The sequence below is a fragment of the Myotis myotis genome, unplaced genomic scaffold (genome assembly GCF_014108235.1).
Source record: "Myotis myotis isolate mMyoMyo1 unplaced genomic scaffold, mMyoMyo1.p scaffold_m19_p_8, whole genome shotgun sequence".
Lineage (NCBI taxonomy): Eukaryota > Metazoa > Chordata > Mammalia > Chiroptera > Vespertilionidae > Myotis > Myotis myotis.
The window spans coordinates 57,136,519-57,156,333 of record NW_023416390.1 but is presented as its reverse complement, the minus strand read 5'-3'; the positions used below and the strand labels follow the sequence as shown (position 1 = coordinate 57,156,333).

Below are 19,815 nucleotides of genomic sequence, written 5' to 3'. Positions count from 1 at the left end.
GCAATAGTTCCAAACAAAGGATACACATCAATGCTGGAAGCTATTTTGTACCCACTACAATCGTGGCGCTTCATAAAGTGGCCATTATATTTCTCCTAACCCATGACTTCATACTTCCTTCATGCGACTATGGCTGCTGCTAAGTTCTGCCTACCTAGCCCTGCAGCTTTATAACATCTTCCTAGAGTTTGTCTGAAAGGTTAATATTTCATTACCTGAAAATGCTCCGTAAAACTCCCTACGTAAGGGGTTCGTGGCAGAGACATCAATACACACACAGTGGCTGCCGCCATTTCATTCACAAATACTGTGTGTGGTACTGGAGAGCACAGCACCCCTTGCAGCTGAAGAGGAATAGCAAATCGTCTACCGCTACGGAGCAGTGCACATGTTGACGTGGAGAAAGAGAATGCAGTTTCAAACACCCCAATGCCCCCCCACCCAAAAACCTTCTATATGGCTGCAGCACTAATTATGGGCCAAGATAAAAGTCTGTGTTTCCGAGGAAGAAAATATGAGATAATTAATTGGTTCTTGAAAAGACCAGAGCATCTAGCTGTTCCATTTATAATTACAGCATCTGTGGTCACTTCAGTGACACATGCATGTGAAAGAAAAATAGTGGTAGGCACTAAAATGATTCAATCATGCTCATTTTGCATAAAAATGTTTTATAAAGGGTTTCTGAATATTGCCTGCTCCTACCAAACGCACACATTATGACATTCCATTTTATGTCAATTCGTGCACTGGTGGGGTCCCTTGGCATGGCCTGCGGGGATCAGACCAAAACCAGCAGTCCAACCCCGCCTGCCACTCCTGCCTGCTGCTCCTGCTTATCCCAGCCCCCACTGCGCCTGCCACTGCCACTTGGTAGGCTCGTTGCCACTCTGGTGCAGCTCTGGGCTGCGGCGGCCAGCCGTGAGCCCTGCTCTGGCGCCTGATGGTCAGCTGAACGGCGCTCCTGCTGTGGGAGTGCACTGACCACCAGGAAGCAGCTCCTGCATTGAGCATCTGCCCCCTGGTGGTCAATGCATGTCATAGCAACCGGTGGATCAGTTGTTCAGTTGCTTAGGCTTTTACATATACTAGTAAAGATAAGTAACTGCAACAGAAAGATCAAGATGGCATACAGAAGAAGTCCAGTAGTGTTTTAACGAGCAAAGATTTCTAAAATCGAACATCAAAGCCATAAACAATAAAGTAAAGGCAGTCTGAACTACCAAACAACGGGCCCTCTCTAACTGCCTGTGGTTTGGAAAAGACCACAGATCTGAAGCTGGACTTGCATACCTCAGGAGGTAAGCTGTCGTCCAAGACCATGAGAATGACCTCGGGTGAGCTTGTCTGCCCAGCTGCTGCTCCGTCTGCCCACTGGCACACGCTTGCTTGTTCATTTTCACATTAAAATAACTGCACATTGTTTGTCCATAAATTTCTTAGCTTCCCTCTGTCAATCATGCTTGTTAGCTCCGATCCATTCAAGGACCATTACAATTATGTCCAAATAATCTGTGTATTCATGCCTCAATATATGAAAATACACACACACACATGACATAGTTAGTTATGTTATACTGATGAGCAGGTTCTAAGTTAGTATTATTTGACAAAATTATCTCTACAGTTGGAAGATGGCATGTTGGCTATCAGTGGAGTCTTTTAAATTAATCTTTTAAATTAATGTTAATTTGTGAAACATTTCTAACTTCATTTAAAAGGCAAAACAGACAGACTCACTGAGAATTATATCTGTTTAATGCTTCCCAGTAATCCCTGGTTGACATCATTTGGCACCTCCACTTGGAATGGAGATTTGGTTGACAGAGATTTAATGAACAAAAGCATTTCCACTGATTTGGGGAAATCTCATGCTGAGAGGCAAAAACATGACAAATGTCTGCAAAGTCTCTGTTGACTTCACTTTACTGAGCGTGCTCTAAAAATCCCAAAGATTAAACTATGAACCCACTTTTAATGCCCTTCATGACTCCCAATAAAACATGCTGAATTGTGCATATTGTTAAGAAAATACATGGGAAATAGAGAGAAACATCTGGTTTTACCACTTAGAAAATGCAATAACTGTCCATTCACGCTGTTGGCAAGCACCCAGAAGTGCACGCTGGATTAACAAAGCCAATTTAGTGCTAGGAAGGCAGCTGGTTCCAGTGTCTTCCTTCCCAATGATCATCGCCATCTTAAACTTCAAATGCTGGTTGTCTTACAACATAGGAAAACAATAACTGAACTAGTGTTTGTTACTATAGAAAGCAATGCTTTCTCCATTAAATGTGCACTGTGTACACACACACACACACACACACACACACCTCTGCTTGGAGAGAGACACCCAAGGCTTGTCCTTGCAGAGGATTTCTAGAATTCTTCCAATGAATGGAAAGTTTCACTCATATGACTTACCTGAACGATTTCAGTGAGGGTATAGCATTGAGAAAAGATAAATGAGGGGCACTTCTACCAAAAGTACGATCTTCCCAAGAACCGAATAGGTTATTAGGGGCCCATACTTCAGAAAACATGCAAAGAACCCTAGTGCACTAGTTCTCAAACTTCACTGCACTTCAGAATTCCCTGATGACTTTCAAAAATTGTTGCAGAAACACCATTGCCAGAGATTCTGATTAAGTTGGAGGGGTCCCTGGCCTGAGCATCCGGACTTTAGACAGCTCCCCAGGTGACTCTATTGAAGGGAACCACCGCTCTAGCATTACATTAACATTGACCAATAAAGTTCTTAACAACCCATACCTTCCTTCTGTTGGTTATGCCCAACTTCATTCAGTTTTTTCTGGTTATGAAATGATATCCAGAGGAATTTCCAGGCCAAGTAAATTTGCCTTTAGAAATCTTTAAAAATATTAGCTAGAGTATATAGTGAAAAAAAATTAAATGCATTAAAATTATTACAAAGGAGGTAAATGGGAGAGGCAGACTATTAACTTACAAAGAACAGCAATGAATAGAACTGAAATGCCACAATCATATCTACCCCTGTAAAAACACACACTGTACAGAGAAAGGAGTGTACATGTCAGCTGCAAAAGAGCTGAACTTCAGAACGTTACGGACTGAACATTCTAACAAGCATTTATAAAATGTCATAACAACAAGAGGAGAGAGGCCTCGGTGCGAGGAAGGGTGATCTTATTTCTGTTGGTTTACTCTGCAACTTTCAGTGGTAATGGGATGCAACGATGCTAAGAAAAGATACAAAAATGAGGTCTGACCATTACATGTCCTTGTTTTCTACGCCTCCCTGTGTGTAGCTAACATAAGGAATGCTCAGTAAAGAAAATATACATACGGAGTGGGGCAAAGGTAGGTTTACAGTTGATTGCATGGGAAATAATACCAAAATAATAATGCAAGAGTAAATTCTGTGTTTTGCATATTCACTACTGTGCTCACAACCTACTTTTGCTCCACTCTGTATATATATATATATATTTTAAAACTAACCTCAAACAAAAGAAACATAAATATCACAGAACCATCGCAGCTTATAGGGCTGCACACTGCAGTGACTACGGCTGTGACACTGGCCCCGAACAGGCACCAGTGGGAAGACAGTGGGGAACTAGCACATTCACAGCCCTGCTGGAAGGAAAGAAAGAACCGCTGTCTGTGACAGAAGAGAGTTCAGCTTCCGGCTGTGGGTGGGGAAGGAGGCTGTGGAGACAGCCCTTAAGAGTTCAAATGATAAGGCGGTGGGGTGGCTAGAAAAGGACCTGGAGTGTAGAATTAGAGAAATTAGACAGCACAAGCTATAAACATTATGGTAAGAAAATGAAGAGGAGCCTATGTTCTCATATCTATTTTGAAAATGATTTCTGTTACCTGAAAAAGGTATCTTCTCCTCAATACCCTTATATTTGGAGTAGTATATTCACTTTTATACATTGCACATTATTTTCCACTTTGCCTACCAGTTTCAAGCCCACATTCAAACAACCAACGAAAATGGAAAAGGATGCTTTACTTATTATTTTCAAAATGACTATGGGTTTTTCTTACTATCACATATGTCTTCTCATTGTGGGAAATACAAAAATATACAAAAGAAAATCAAAACTATCCTTCATCTCATTACCTGGAGACAAAAGCGATTATCATAGGGCTATGTTTCTTTCCAGACTTCTTCTTGACATGGATATCACAGGAAGAACATTTTGAAAATATTAACTTCATCTATTTTATTTCTCCTGGAAATCGTGTTTCCCTTCGGCCATCACTGGAATGGAAAAGAGAAGTAGGCGAAGTTCTCAGACACCTGCTCCATCACTTTCTACACCGTCGTGGGTCACACTGCAATGCTTGGAGGCTAAATAGAAATACTGAGATAGCTAAGGGAGCATCCAACGACAAGGGCTGGTCCCCCACTTTCCTGGTGTGAAATGCCTCCCAGGAAAATCGTGCATTCCGTGAAACAGAAGCGGGGGGGGGGGCGGCGCGAGGGGTGTTCAGTAGAAATTATATGAGAAAACATTCGTTTCTCCCAGCTTGCACAAGGTCTAATTGGAGGCACGCACTGGGAAAACCAGGGCTGTAAGACCTGCAGGAGGGGACCTCAGGACCAGAGGCAGGGTCAGCAGTAGCACATGTTGGCCCACACCCTAAGACTGAGTGGGTCCAGTTATGTTACCAATGAATTGCATAAGGCCCAATGCCAATCCTAATATAAGAGATGCCATGGACATCCCGGCAAGGGTAGTGAAGACACTGAAAGATGCAAGAAGAGGAAAATAGCAGGGTTCAACATTTCTGTAAAAGAAGGGAGTCAGAATCTGCAGGAGGAACAGCCACTCGCCCCCCATCGCCAGGAGGCTGGGAAGCTTCCCTATAAGCTCCGCTGGCCAAAGCGCTACCCATTAACCACATGAGCTTATTCTGCACTTGAAGCGTGACTACTCCCAACTGAAATGTGCTGAAAGTGTAAAATGTACAGCAGGTTTCAAAACTTCATATAAAAAAAGAACATAAAATATCTCAATAATTTTGTATTGATAGCATACTGAAAGGATGTTTCTAAATATATTGGGTTTGATAAAATTTATTATTAAAGTCAATTTCACCTTTTACTTTTGACATCTTTAAATGCGGCTACTAGAAAATTTAAAATTACGCAAGTGATTCGCATAATATTTCTAATGGATAGTACTGCCTTGTACCCTGGGAGGCAAAGGGATGAGGTGAAATAGTGCAGAGTGATGAAAATCCTCAGAGGTGTCAGAACCTGCAGGCTGACCAGTTGCCCTCTCCCCCCGCACCCTCCCTTCCACTGGAGGAGGTGGCCTGACCTCCAGGAGAGAGTTTGTGCTTTACCCCCAAAGAGATAGAGATGACCCAAAATGGAAGAGCTTGAGATACTTTTAATTAAAAAGTTCTCATCTTTCCTCACTACCCTGAAGAAAGGGGGTTCATAAAAAAGCTGAGATCAGTTACTATTCTTCACACATTTGGGAGTGGTGTGAGTGAATATTTGACCTTGGTACAAATGAAAGTCTTTTATAGACTTGATATCATACTTTATATAAATTTGGAACCTGTTTTTTATCATCTTGCATATGTTAATATTCATCTCTCCCAAGAGGAAAAAAACTATTTATTGCCTTATAAAACAGATTTTTAAAGTAATACTGAAGTGGAATAGTATTTTGTAATAAAAAAAGAAAAATCTAGTCCAGTCAGTGTGGCTCAGTGGTTGAGTTTTGGCCTATGAACCTGGAAGTTATGGTTGATTCCCAGTCAGGGCACATGCCTGGGTTGTGGACTCGATCCCCAATAGGAGTTGTGCAGGAGGCAGTCAATCAATGATTCTCTCTCATCACTGATGTTTCTATCTCTTTCTCTCCCTCTCCCTTCTTCTCTGAAATCAATAAAAATACATATTTTTTTAAGTTTAATAAAAAACACAGTTGATTTTTGTATATTGGTCCTGTATCTTCTGACCTTGCTAAATTCAATTTTTAAAAATTATTGAATTGTACACTTAAAATGGGAATTTATGATATGAGTTACTCTTCAATAAAGTCTTTAGTGATAAAAGTAGCAGTGTTATCCTGGCTAGTATGGTTCAGCTGGTTGAACATTGTCCCATGTACCAGAGTTGCCGGTTTGATTCCTGGTTCGGGCAAATGCCTGAGTTGTGGGCCTGATCCCCAGTAGGGGCATGCAGGAGGCAGCTGATCGATATTTCTCTCACATTGATGTTTCTCTCTCTCTCCCTCTCTTTTTTTCTCTCTAAAAACATACACACACACACACACACACACACACACACACGTTTTAAGTAGCAGTGTTAGTTGCTTCCCATAAGCAAGCTGAATTTCTGCACATTTTTATGCAATGACATGGGAAGTAGAGCTGTAGAAAATGAACACTATCAGCAACCTCACCTCTGGCAAGCACCCCAATATCTATCCATTTATTGTTAGGACAGCAAACATGAAATGTAAAAATTTAGTAATTAGATAATAAAAACATATTTCAAACCTTATATAATGTCGCCAAAGATATAGAGAAAAGAAAAGCCCATAGACAAATACATTTATTAGAAAATAAAAGAGACTGAAAACAAAATAACTAAAGCTTTCAACCCAAAAGGGCAGAGGAAGCTCAGTAAGGTTAAGGATCATGCTTCTTTCTCTGTCTGTCCTCCAACTCCATCCCTATGAAATGAGCCACCATATTTTACCTACTCTAAATACTTTATAAACATCTATCACCTCTACATACCCACTGCCACTTCCCACTTCAGACATTATTTCTGACAGAGCTACGAAAGAAAAAAATTTTTTTTAAAATATATTTTATTGAGTTTTTACAGAGAGGAAAGGAGAGAGATAGAGAGTTAGAAACATCGATGAGAGAGAAACATCGACCAGCTGCCTCCTGCACACTCCCCACTGGGGATGTGCCCGCAACCCAGGTACATGCCCTTGACCGGAATCGAACCTGGGACCTTTCAGTCTGCAGGCCGACGCTCTATCCACTGAGCCAAACCGGTTTCGGCAAGAAAAAATTTTTAATCTGCTTCTTGGGAGTCTACTAATTCCAAAATAATATCCAAGCCTTCACCAGAAAACTATGACAACAAAAAGCTATGAAATTTTCTAAAGAACCTACAAGAGGATTTGAACTGAAGAGCTCTTCTGGAAGCATGATCCTAGATTAGAGATTAAATTTGCTTTATATATCAGTTCTCCCTAACAAAATTTCAGTGCAAAAAATCAAAGGGATTTTTTAAATGAAATTTCACATTAATAATTAAGATATTTTTGAAAAGAACGATGAGTTAACACTTGCTCTATCAATAGCAAACAGAATAATTAAAATAGCATGTGAAAATATAACTATAGATCAGGTTTTATTTCATCTAATCAAGAGTCCATATGCATAGAAAAGCATAATTAGGAGTGTAATATATGATAAAGGTGGCATTTCAAATTAGTGGATAAGAATGAATCATCAAATAATTGGTGTTGAGATAACTTGCTATCTCAAATGAAAATGATAGACACTTAGCTCCTATAATTCATGAAAATAAATCCCAGATGGCTAAATTTTAGAAGAAACATGGATAATATGTAATATTTTAAAAGAATTGAGTAAGTCTATTTGCAAGGATAGCGTGTATCATTTTGTACTTTGCAAAAGTGATGCCCAGCCAGGAGTAGAAATGGGGAATGATGTCCAGCTTTGCCGGTAGTTGTCAAGCTGTGTCCCATGGTTCGGGAGTCTTTCCTTTTTCTAATTTTCTACTTCTAACACTTTGCCACCAGAAGGAAGCAGCTTTTCTAATTGGAACAAAAACTTTATATACCAGCAGCAACCAATAAATAGTATTAATAGTACATAGTTAATTTGTATGTACATCGATGCTTTCTTCCCCCCACACAAAAATGGTGGCTATAAAAGGAATGTGTCCCTTCAAAATCCGTATGTTGAAGTCCTAACCCCCCAGTGCAATGGCATTTGGAGGTAGCGCCTTTGAGAAATAATTAGGTTTAGATGAAGTTATGAGGGTGTGCCCTCATAATGGGATTAGTGCCCTTAAAGAAGAGGCATAAAGTTAGTTGCTTCTCTCTCTCCCCACTGTATGAACACAAAGCAAGAAGACAGCTGTCTGTACGCCCAGAATAGAGTTCTCACCAGAAACCAATCATGCTGGCAACTTGATCTTGGACTTCTAGCCTCCAGAACTGTGAGAAAATAAATTTCTGTTGTTTAAGTCACCAGTTACGATAGCCAAAGCTAATATAGTGGTATGTTATCATAAAATATATTGTTTTTTTGTTGTTTTTAAATTCATTTTTATGTAGGTTCACATAGGTGGCATGTATATACACCAGTATATATGTATATGTATATATATGCCTATGTATTAAACAACTGACAACAGAAATAATTTCTACAGAAGAGATTATATGAAGATAATGATCAAAGGTTGCTCCTGATTTAACTTCAGTGTTTTATTTGTTACTAGTGGCCCAGTGCATGAAATTCGTGCATGAAGGGGGTGGTTCCCTCAGCCCAGCCTGCACCCTCTCCAATAGGGACCGCTTGGGGGAAGTCCAACTGCCAGTTTAGGCCCAATCCCACAGCAGTCCCATATTGCACCCTCTCACAATCTGGGACCACTGGCTCCTAACTGCTCACCTGCCTGCCTGCCTGATTGCCCCTAACTGCCTCTGCCTGCCTGCCTAATTGCCCCTAACTCCTCTGCCTGCTTGCCTGCCTGATCACCCTTAACTGCCTAGCCTGATCTCGCCCCCAGCTGCTCTCCCCTGCCAGCCTGATCTCGCCCCTAACTGCCTCTGCCTGAGTGATCTCGCTCCCAACTGGGCTCCCCTGCCGGCCTGATCTCGCCCCCAACTTCCCTCCCCTGCTGGCCTGATCTTGTTCCCAACTGCCCTCCCCTGCTGGCCTTATCTCGCCCCTAACTGCCCTCCCCTGCCAGCCTGATTGCTCCCAACTGCCCTCCCCTGCTGGCCTGATCTCGCCCCTAACTGCCCTCCCCTGCCGGCCTGGTTGCTCCCAACTGCCCTCCTCTGCTGGCCTGATCTCGCTCCCAACTGCCCTCCTCTGCTGGCCTGATCTCGCTCCCAACTGCCCTCCCCTGCCAGCCTGATCTCACCCCAATGGCCCTCCCTGCCAGCCTGATCTTGCCCCTAACTGCCCTCCTCTGCTGGCCAATTTGGTTCTGCTTGGTCAGTTTCTATGCCAGTCAGCATCAAAAGCTCTGCCTCCTAGGCAGCCATTGGCTCCTAACAGTTGACCTTGATTTGGTTCTGATTAGTCCATTTCTATGCCAGTCAGCATCAAAAGACCCGCCTCCTAGGCAGCCATTGGCTCCTCACACTTCACCCAGATTTGGTTCTGATTGGTCAGTTTCTATGCCAGTCAGCATCTCTGGGCCTATCAACGGGGCCTGATCAGAAAGGCAAGGCTGGTCAGCAGCCCCTTGGAGGCCTGGAGAGAAATGGAGGGGTGGCTGCTGGCCAGACTGGCAGAGAAAGAGAGAGGCAAGTGCTGATCAAAAGCTGCCACAGAGGCAACAGATCAGTCCCTGCTTCTCTCTTCAGGCCTCTCTCTGACCCTGATTCGCAGCCCCCTCAGCAGTCAGTGCTGGGGCACCACACCTGCAGCGGAAGCAGGACTGACTTCTGATTGGTTGAGCCTAGGTTGTGACCAGTTGTTATGACCCAGGATTTTTATATATTAGGATAAGACTGTCCTCATATTACATGTTGTGTCTAAAATATTTCAAATGCTTATGTATTTTGAGAAAAAATTTATGTTGGAAGGTGTCTCATGCTTTCAAAAGTCAATTGATAGTAATCATATTTAATGAATACCTACTATGTTCCAGGAAGTATGTTAATTCAATATCTCCTTTATCCCTTGCAACAATTCTATGAAGTATATACTATTTATGCTTTCATTGTACAGAAGAAGAAACTGAAGTGCAGAGAAGTTAAATGACTTAGCCAAGTGCATACAGCTATAAAGGGTTGAGGCCAGGATTCTAGCCTCAAGAACCTGACTCTAGACTAGAGCCTTCCCTTTTAACCTCTACAGCATGTTGAGAAATGAAAATAAGGCATCCGGAAATTAGCAGGGTAGTGAAAACTTTGGCAACAATTTCAGTAGAAAGTTGAGGGCAAAAGACATTTGATAATCGAATGAGAAGGGAAATATAATTAATAAATGAATTGCTATTTTTAAAAAATTATGTTGAACCACATGAAATTGTGAATACTTAACCATTTTTTACACAAAAAAGTGAAATTTGCTTATGACTCAACCTAGTATATGTCCTAATTTATGAATATTATTTTCAAGAAACTTTCTTAGAATTATAAAAAAGACAATAAAAAGAAGTTTCCAAAACCCTCAAGGCTGTGTGTGTTTTTAACAAATCTGAAAACTGTTTCAAGCCTTCTTATTCTGACATGAGAAAAATGTGCCTACAAGTATAATATCAAATATGAGATTTGTGAATTGTATTTCAGTAATGGAGAAAAACATTTTAACTAATCAAACCAATTTCTTAGTTTCAGGATGATTATAAAAAAATTCAACTTTTGGTTCAGAAGAAAAAGCCACCAGCAATTTTTATATGCTGAATTTTATTTCCCTAAATCGCAGAATGAGGTCTATTCTTTTATCTACATCACCCACAATTTTCTGAGAATTATTTCCTAATATATTATCCTAATATTTTAATGCCCTTTTTCATGGATTTTCCATGCAAATATTGGATTCATAATAGTCTTAATCTACAATTCACATGAGCTGAATATACAGATCATAGACCCTTAAGAGTTAATAGCTCGCTTAACTCACAGAGATCATCAGTTAACGTTGACAAAGCACAAAACAGAGCCTTGTAGAGGTGAAAAGAATGCTTTTCCTTAGGTCACCCACTATTCAGGAAGATTTAACACTAAAACCCTCATGGTCTGGTGCATAGTCCTTAGTAATCTTTTTACTTTGTTATAATGTGCCTATTTTTATCCTGTTACATTATGCAGATTAATCTGACTTTTCTTCTTTTCAACTGGAGTTCTGAGTCAGCTAATCTTGATAATTATTGGGACAGGAAGCAAAGGACTAAAATGGCTCTGTAATCAAAGAAACCCCGGACTATGAGGAGAGATTCTATTAGATAATGTCCTCTAGCTGCTGGGACCTCGAATCTGTTCTGTTTTTCCACCCGCTTTAATTCCTGTGGCTCACTTTTGTTTCCCCGGCATAGTTTCAGACTATCCAGCACGCCTTTTGAACATCACCCTGGCCTTGTCCTTTAGTACTTGGTTGTTTGAGAGTTGTCTCTGACCCGTGGCATGGCCTGTCTTCTGATTTCCACTCATCTCTTGGTTTGTGCTTGTTTAATCGGTTTCTCACTGGCTGCTTCACCTCCTAGCCTCGAGCCTGGACTTTGCTATATTCTGTTTTCTTTATAATAGACTAAACTGAACTCTAAAATCCCGAGATACCTGGAAAATAATGTGAATTTCATCTAGAAAATCCGTAGGGATTTCCTGGCATCTATCCGGAACTCCAGATTCACTCCCCAATCTTGTGACTGGAGTCTGCAATGACTATCTCACAAGTCACACCAGAAGCTTCCTAGATACAAGTGAACCCCATTGCATCAAATGGTAAGACCTTCAAAGTTATTTATAAGTCTAAGGAGCAATTTTTAAAATTGCTTTATTTTTTAGAGCAGTTTTAGGTTCCCAGCAAAATTGAACAGGAAGTATATAGTTTCGGGCAATTTTTTTTTATATTGACTAACTATAAAGAATATTTATCGTGATTTGTGTTATGAAATGAAAGATCTATCCTTAATTTACCTTTTGTGAAAGTCCACTTAGGAACTAGCAAAAGTAGACAACTATGCCAATTACCAGTTTATTGTCTCTCAACTCCAAATCCACCCTTCATTGTCTGCTCTGGGAAAAGAGCTGAACCCTGTAATATTTCTCTCTTGCAGCTCATACAATGTTATGTCAGAAAGGAGTGCTGGCAGGATGCCAAAGAAGAAAGCAGTTCTCCTTCCCGGATCCAGTGTTTATCCCTTCTTGCTCCCACCACATGGTGGCCAGTGGCATGTGTGACAGACACCCCATGGTGCTTGTGCCCATGAAGTGCCAACGGCACCTCATAATCAGGTGCCCATCAGATTTTAGAAGCTCTCCCATGGTCAGATTCCACGGAGTCTCACAAGCACCCCAGGGGTTGGCTTCCGGCTTTGGCCTCCTGCACCAAGGAGGGGGTTTCCTGCCTGCTGGCTGACTGTGCACAAGGCCTTGAGGAGGCCATTCGAGAACTTCTCCACCATTCACGGGCCACACCACACCTTCCACAACGAGGTGTGAATCCCAACCATGCCGAAGGACGGGAGACAAACCTCCCATTTCTTTCTTTCTAGGGAACCCTCCTTTATCCCTGGGATAAAGTTCTCTTTTTAAAGTTCTCTTTACCCCTTTATGTAACAGATTTTTCTGTTAGTATGAATAATTCTTTATTTAAAGCTTTTCCTATTCAAATTACTATGTTGTCTCTGTCTTTTCCACTGAATCTGATGGATACAGTAACATTGGGAAAATAGCTTTAATTTCTCAGTAGACTCATTCATAGAATGAGGAGATTGGGTTAGTTGATCTCAAATGTCCTTTCCAGTTCAAAAGCAAACAAACAAACAAACAAACATTATTCTAGGAAATTTGGTGTTTTTTTCCAGTTCAAAAACAAACAAATATTATTCTAGGAAATTCAGGTTTTTTTCTATACCTAGATATAGAAAAATGAAGTATACTACAGTGAATACCATACAGCACAATGTAATTGTGTATCGTCCTCCCCAGCCTCAGCTATAGTAAGTGGGTCTTCCTTCTCATCTGAATAATGCTTTCCTCTTTCTGGGTCAAAATATTAAGTGACAGCAGCAGCCAGTATCATTCATGTACACAGTGGGCAATCAGATACTATGGAATCTTCTGTGAGGATTTTAACTAGGAAACTATCTAAGGAACAAAATAAAAAACTAGAGGTTCATGTATGAATATGAGAGTTTAAAATAGGTCAGAAGTATCAGTTTACCCATTTGTGAATATAAATACTGTAAATATATATTAAGTACAAAAAATGTTCCCACTGATATTGTTTATCCTAACACAGGATAGAAGATTGCATCCACTACCTCCATCACCATACAATTTAATTTTTTTCTTTTACCTTTCTCTGTCTTTTACCGACTGTTCAGCCATTATTTTCTTCAATTCTTCTAGACGCCGAAGATCTCTCATTTCCATTTCTTGCCAATTCTGTTCTTTTTTAGCCCAGTATTCTCTGATCTGTTGTATAAATGTTACATAAAATTTAAATTAACAACAGAGATATAAAAACAAGGAGAAAACGTGTAACAACATTACCCATCGGCTCATAGAGCGAAGACTGAATTTAAATGGCACTTCATCCTTTTCATTTTTTAGATCTGCTTACAATATATTGGCAACAGAAAAAAATAAATTAAAACACGAAGGGTCACATTCTGAGACACTGTATGGTTTAACAATTTCTGAAGTGGAAATGTGACTTGGGCTGAGACCTGAGGTTTTAATCTACGGTTAAAATAATTGACTTTCAGGGAACCACAATAAAGGCATGTTACTGTCTCTGAAGTATATGATCTACCTGTCACTCAAGAATATTTTTATCCCTTCTGGTAACACAGTCTTTAACAAATATAGCATCAAACCTATTTATACTGTAAAAGCATGAGTTTATTTATGCTAATGGACAGCAGGATGTTGAAAGCTTTATGCTTCTGGGGAAGTAGCAGGAGATAGGTGGGAGGAAGGAAGAAAAGAAAAAATTAGCGTGTTGTGAAATATAGCAGGTATGACTTATGCAGTAAAATAGAGGACAAATTTATCAAGCATTGTTCTTGTGAGGTCTGTTTCACTTTCCTTCTCTGGGGGCAGAATGATAAAACCAGAATTACACACATGCTATCATCAGGGGCTGAAACCATCTCTCAGGGCTCTCTCCCTGATGGGGCAGTTGAAGTTGATTTGACTCTGGCCTGCCAGGTTGTGTCTGGGCCAAGAGACTGGATCTTGCTGGTAAAAAACCAAGTACCTCACAGGTGAATGACAGTGAGTGACTCACAGAGGGTCTGCTGTAGAGGATGGGTTAGCCCCACCCCCAATGTGGCATTTTCTCTTCTTAAAAGTGCAGGTGGAAAGCTCAGAGGTTTCCGGATTTTCCCTAGCAACGCGGTTTCTGACCCCGGGGAGGACCAAAAGGAACACCATGGCCACTGTGACTGCCCAGCAGAGCCTGCAACCTCAGCAGCCACATCCGCTCAACACTTAAGGAATAAGTGGATGAGCTCCAGGTAAAGCGATTCCACTACAAAAATGATTGAGATCTGAATTTGGGGAGATCAGGGATGAAGCCAGAAAGGGAGCAGCACCACAGATGGGAGTGAGAGAGGACAGGCGAGGGAGAGGGAGAAAACTGACTGACAGGTGCACTCCAGAGCCCTAACTGACAAAGGCCAGGGCGTTTTCTCAGTGCCAGACAGGGCTCTGTTCACGGTGATTATATTGTCTCCCTCTGGGATTTATAAATGATCTCTATTTTATTCTTTATACTTTTTTGTGTTACTTAATTGTTTGCAATGAGTATGTATTTCTTTCATAATCAGAGAAAATAAAGCTATTTCAAAATTAAAATTTGACATGGATAATAGAGACCATTATAAACTTTTGAACAATAATAGATACAGAGGCAGAGCAGCCTCAAACAGATTGTCAAACTGCAGCGGGAAGGCCGGGGAGGGTTGGGGGGCAGGAGGGAGGGGGGTAAGAGATCAACCGAAGGACTTGTATGCATGCATATAAGCATAACTAATGGACATAAGACACTGGGGGGTAGGGGAGGCTAGGGGACTGTCAAGGGCGGGGGGAAAAAAGGACACATATGTAATACCCTTTGTAATACTTTAAGCAATAAAAATAAAATTAAATTAAAAAAAGAATAATAAAAAAATTAAAATTTGAAATAGAACAGATATTGGATTGAAGAGCATTTTTCTCTGGGTTCCAGTGTTTGCTTACTCCCTGCACTGGCCTTGGAGACAAATCAGTGATCCTTTGTCAACAAGTGGACCCACCCTGGTTTCTAATATCCTGAGATCGCTGACACCATTTTGTGCAATGTCCTGTGCAGGCCCTAGAAGTATGTCACACCTGAGACTTTTTGACATCTCAGGACGAATTTTCATTCTTTACTCTCTGGTATCCTCATCTATTGCTGTACCATGAATCAAACTCTCTCTCTCTCTCTCTCTCTCTCTCTCTCTCTCTCTCTCTCTCTCTCGATTTACTCCTTCCCAGTTCTTTCTACCAGGCCCTCTGAAACCTCTGTGTCATCATACACCAAATCCTCTATTTCTTTAACCTTCCAAACACTACTCCATGGTTTTGACTGAAATTCTCTTAAGTGAAGGAAGGATGCCCGTCTTCTGATGACCCATGTGCCAAGAGGCTGGGAAATGGTTTGGTCACTTTCCTCCTTCACCACTCCCTCCTATCCAGTACAACACCTTCCTCCTTTGATGTCCAAAGCAACTCCTTCCAGCTCCTAGGCAACTTCAGCATCTGTCTGAATGCCCTTCCCACCTGCAAATCTCACAGTCCCATGACTTCCTCCATTCCAATGAGCCCCTCCTCCTCCTCCTCCTCCTCCTCCTCCTCCTCCTCCTCCTCCTCCTCCTCCTCCTCCTCCTCCTCCTCCCCCTCCTCTTCCCCCTCCTCCTCCAGGATTCTATTACCATCAAGAACAGTTCCAGTTCTGAAATCTTTCATGATAGCCTTCCATCCTCTAGTATAGCCCTCATCACAAGACTTTTCTAATTAGTATACTTGTTTCTCTCCCCCACCAGATGGCAGAAACTGTGATTTATTTACCTTGGCACTTCCAACGGCAACTAAAGTATAGAGAGGTAGTATATACCTAATAAACATTTGATTGATGAATGAATTACACAATCGTAGAAACTGGTGCTATAGTCATGGTTTCAACTGACAATCTTCATTGACAATCAGCATTCCTTTTATGAATTCCTGATTAATGCCCCTCAGTTTCTCATGGTGGAATTCCCAAACCTGCTCACTATGTTAAGCCTCTACTTCTTCACTTTATCAGAAGTAAGGGAGATAAAGTTCATTTATCTCCCTTTGAGGGCAAGATATCTAAAAGATATCTTCCTTGATGTCTTGCCCCTCAAAGGAAGAGGTGTCCTTCCTTCTGTCCAAGATTTACCCCTCACCTGGGCTCCAGATCCTTTTCCCCAATCCCACTTTTCCATAACCTTACTCTGTCATCTACCTCTCTCCCCCTGTACCTGCAGCCTTTTAGACTTTGCTGTTTCCTTTTCCTCACATGGAAATATACATGAACCTCACCCATTAGCAAAAATCTAAACTAACTTTCTTTAGGCTCCCAGGACTGTAACCACACACCCTTCATTGTTCCCTTTTCAGTCAGGCATCTTATAATATTTACTAGAGGCCTGATGCATGACATTCGTGCACAGGCAGGGTCCCTACGCCTGGCTGGTGATCAGGGCTGATCAGGTTCCCTGCCTTCCCGCCTCCCCTTCTCCTCCTTCCCTCGCTCCCTTAGCACCCTGCTGCAGCCACTGGTCAACCGCCATGTTCTGCCCCGCCCCCTGGTGGTCAGCACACGTCATAGCAAGTGATTGAACTCCCAGTCTCCTGGTCGAACTTCCGAGGGGACACATTGCATATTAGCCTTTTATATATAGAGACTAGAGGCCTGGTGCACAAAAATTTGTGCACTCGGGGGGAAAGGGGGGCGTGCCTCAGCCTGGCCTGTGCCCTCTCGCAGTCTGGGACCCCTCGGGAGATAACACCCTGCTGGCTTAGGCCTGCTCCAAGGTGGCAGAGGACAGGCCCAATCCCTAGGTGCAGCCCCTGGTTGGGCTCAGAGCAGGGCCGATTGGGGAGTTGGGGTGCCGCCCCCTGTCATGCACAGAGCAGGGCGGATTGGGAGGTTGCAATGCCACCCTCAGTCACGCTCAGGGTAGGGCCGATTGGGGGGTTGGGGCACTGCCCTGTCACACTCAAGGCAGGGTCGATGGGGAGGTTGCGGCGCCACCCCCTGTCACGCACAGAGCAGGGCCCATCAGGGGGGTTGAGGAGCTCCCCCCTGTTACGCACAGAGCAGGGCCGATCAGGGGGTTGAGGAACTCCCCCCTGTCACTCACAGAGTAGGGCCGATAGGGGAGTTGGGGCACCGCCCTCTATCACCCACAGAGCAGGGCCAATCAGGGGGTTGGGGCACCACCACTCTCACACTCAGGGTAGGGCTGATGGGGAAGTTATGGCTCTACCCCATCACACACAGAGCAGGGCCCGTGGGGGGAGGGGGGGTTGGGCACCTCCCTCTATCACCTACAGAGCAGGGCCGATCAGGGGGTTGGGGCGCCACCACTCTCACACTCAGGGCAGGGCCGATGGGGAGGTTATGGCTCTACCCTGTCACACACAGAGCAGGGCCTGTGTGTGTGGGGGGGGGGCGGTTGGGGCGCCGCACCCTGTCACACATAGAGCAGGGCCGATCAGGGGGTTGGGGCGCCACCACTCTCACACTCAGGGCAGGGCCGATGGGGAGGTTATGGCTCTACCCTGTCACACACAGAGCAGGGCCTGTGTGTGTGTGTGTGGGGGGGGGGGGTTGGGGCGCCGCACCCTGTCACACACAGAGCCATAGGGCAATCAGGGGGTTGGGGAGCTCCCCCTATCAGCCACAGAGCAGGGCTGATCAGGAGGTTGGGGCACCTTCCCCTGTCACGAACAGAGCAGGGCAGATAGGGAGGTTGTGGCCCCGCCCCCTGTCACACACAGAGCCGCAGGGCGATCAGGGGGTTTGGGTGCTGCCTCCTGTCACGCTGATCCCGGTGCTGGGAGGCATATTACCCTTTTACTATATAGGATAGAGGCCTGGTGCATGGGTGGGGCTGGCTGGTTTGCCCTGAAGGGTGTCCTGGATCAGGGTGGGGGTCCCCACTGGGGTACCTGGCCAGTCTGGGTGAGGAGATGATGGCTGTTTGCAGCTGGTCACACACCCTTCAGGGTGGGGGTCCCCACTGGGGTGCCTGGCCAGTCTGGGTGAGGGGCTGAGGACTGTTTTCAGGCTCGTGGGTGACTGAAGCTCCCAACTGCTCCTTTTTTTCTTTTTTTTTTTATTCTGGGCCAGCTTTAGCTCTGGCTGCAGCTCTGAGGCCTCTGCTGGGTTCTATAATCGAAACAATGTATAACTCCAGCTCTGAGATCCCGGCTCGCTGAAAGCAGGTTTCTGGGGTTTTGTTTAGCTTCTATATTTATTACAATGTTTCAAACTGCAGGCTCAGAGGCCGGCAAGGCAGGCGGGGAACGTTGGTTTCCTTCGTCACGGAAGCAAGCAAGCCTCATGTTAGTTTCAAGCTGCCTGGCTGCCGGCCACCATCTTGGCTGGCAGTTATTTTGCATATCGCCCTGATTAGCCAATGGGAAGGGTGGCGGTCGTACGCCAATTACCATGTTTCTCTTTTATTAGATAGGATTATTTGACATCTCCTATTTTACTACTTACCCATGGCATTCCTACATTCCAAATTCACTATTCTCTGAATTCACTACTCTCACCAGTAACTTCCAAAGGATCAAACCAAATGATCCTTTTCAATCCTTATTTTACATAATGTATTCATGTACTTGATTCTTTCAACCCTTATCTGTAGTCTTAACACATTACTGATTTTGGCATTCATTTGTTCAACAAATGTTTATATGGCACATGCTGTGGGCCAGATACTGTGCCATGTACGTGGGATGTGGTGATTAAAGAGAAATAAGGCCTCATTGAGCTGGGACTTTCTAGAAATAGAGATAAATGAATGAACAGAATATTACACTAAGAAGAAAATAAGTATGGTGATGATTTAGAAAAATGTGGGTAGAACTATTAAAGGGCATATTTTTAAAATGACATTTGGATCAAAACTTGAATGATGAGTGAGACAACCATGGGATGAGATGAAGGGAGATCTTCGCACTGCAGGAAGAGGGAATTTTAGGTGCAATTGCCCTAAGAGGGAAGGACCCTGCACATGTCCAGAACTGGGCAAAAGCTAGTGCAGCTGGAGCAGGTGGTGTGGGTTAAGACTAGAGGTGAGATCGGCAAGCTAGATAGGGACTAGATATTAGACAAGGATTTAGTTCTAGAAAAAAGGAAAAGCTAAAGTCTTTAAAGCAAGGAGTGACCTGACCTGGCTGATATTTGTAAAAGATAGCTCTGGCTATTGAATGATGAATGGATGGTAGAGGAGTGAAGGAGAAACAGGAGACCAGATAGAATAAGGCAAAAATGATCACTTGCACTCAGGAAATGAAGTGAGATCACTTCTTGGCCTCTTGGCTATGATCAAGTATGGGAAATGAAGTGTTCAAATCTGAGATGTGCTTTTGAGTGGAGTCAAATGCTCATTGAGGGATTAGATATGAAGGCTGAAGGAAAAGGAATCAAGAATGATGCCTAGCCCAAGCTGGTTTGTCTCAGTGGATAGAGCACTGGCCTGTGGACCAAAGGGTCCCAGGTTGGATTCCAGTCAAGGGCCTGTACCTTGGTTGCAGGCTCCTCCCCAGCCTGGGCCCTGGTCGTGGATTGTGCAGGAGGCAACCAATTGATGTGTTTCTCTCACATCAATGT

The 19,815-nt window shown here is 43.2% G+C and overlaps 1 protein-coding gene across 1 annotated transcript in view; it reads right to left on the bottom strand.

Moving 5' to 3' along the window:
- The window catches only part of CCDC148 (coiled-coil domain containing 148), a 226,082-nt gene that overhangs the window by 41,856 nt on the left and 164,411 nt on the right, over nucleotides 1-19,815 (bottom strand). Inside the window, exon 13 of the mRNA XM_036320389.1 lies at nucleotides 13,270-13,388. Within this exon, the coding sequence (XP_036176282.1) occupies nucleotides 13,270-13,388 (119 nt within the window). The remainder of the gene's footprint in view (nucleotides 1-13,269; nucleotides 13,389-19,815) is intronic.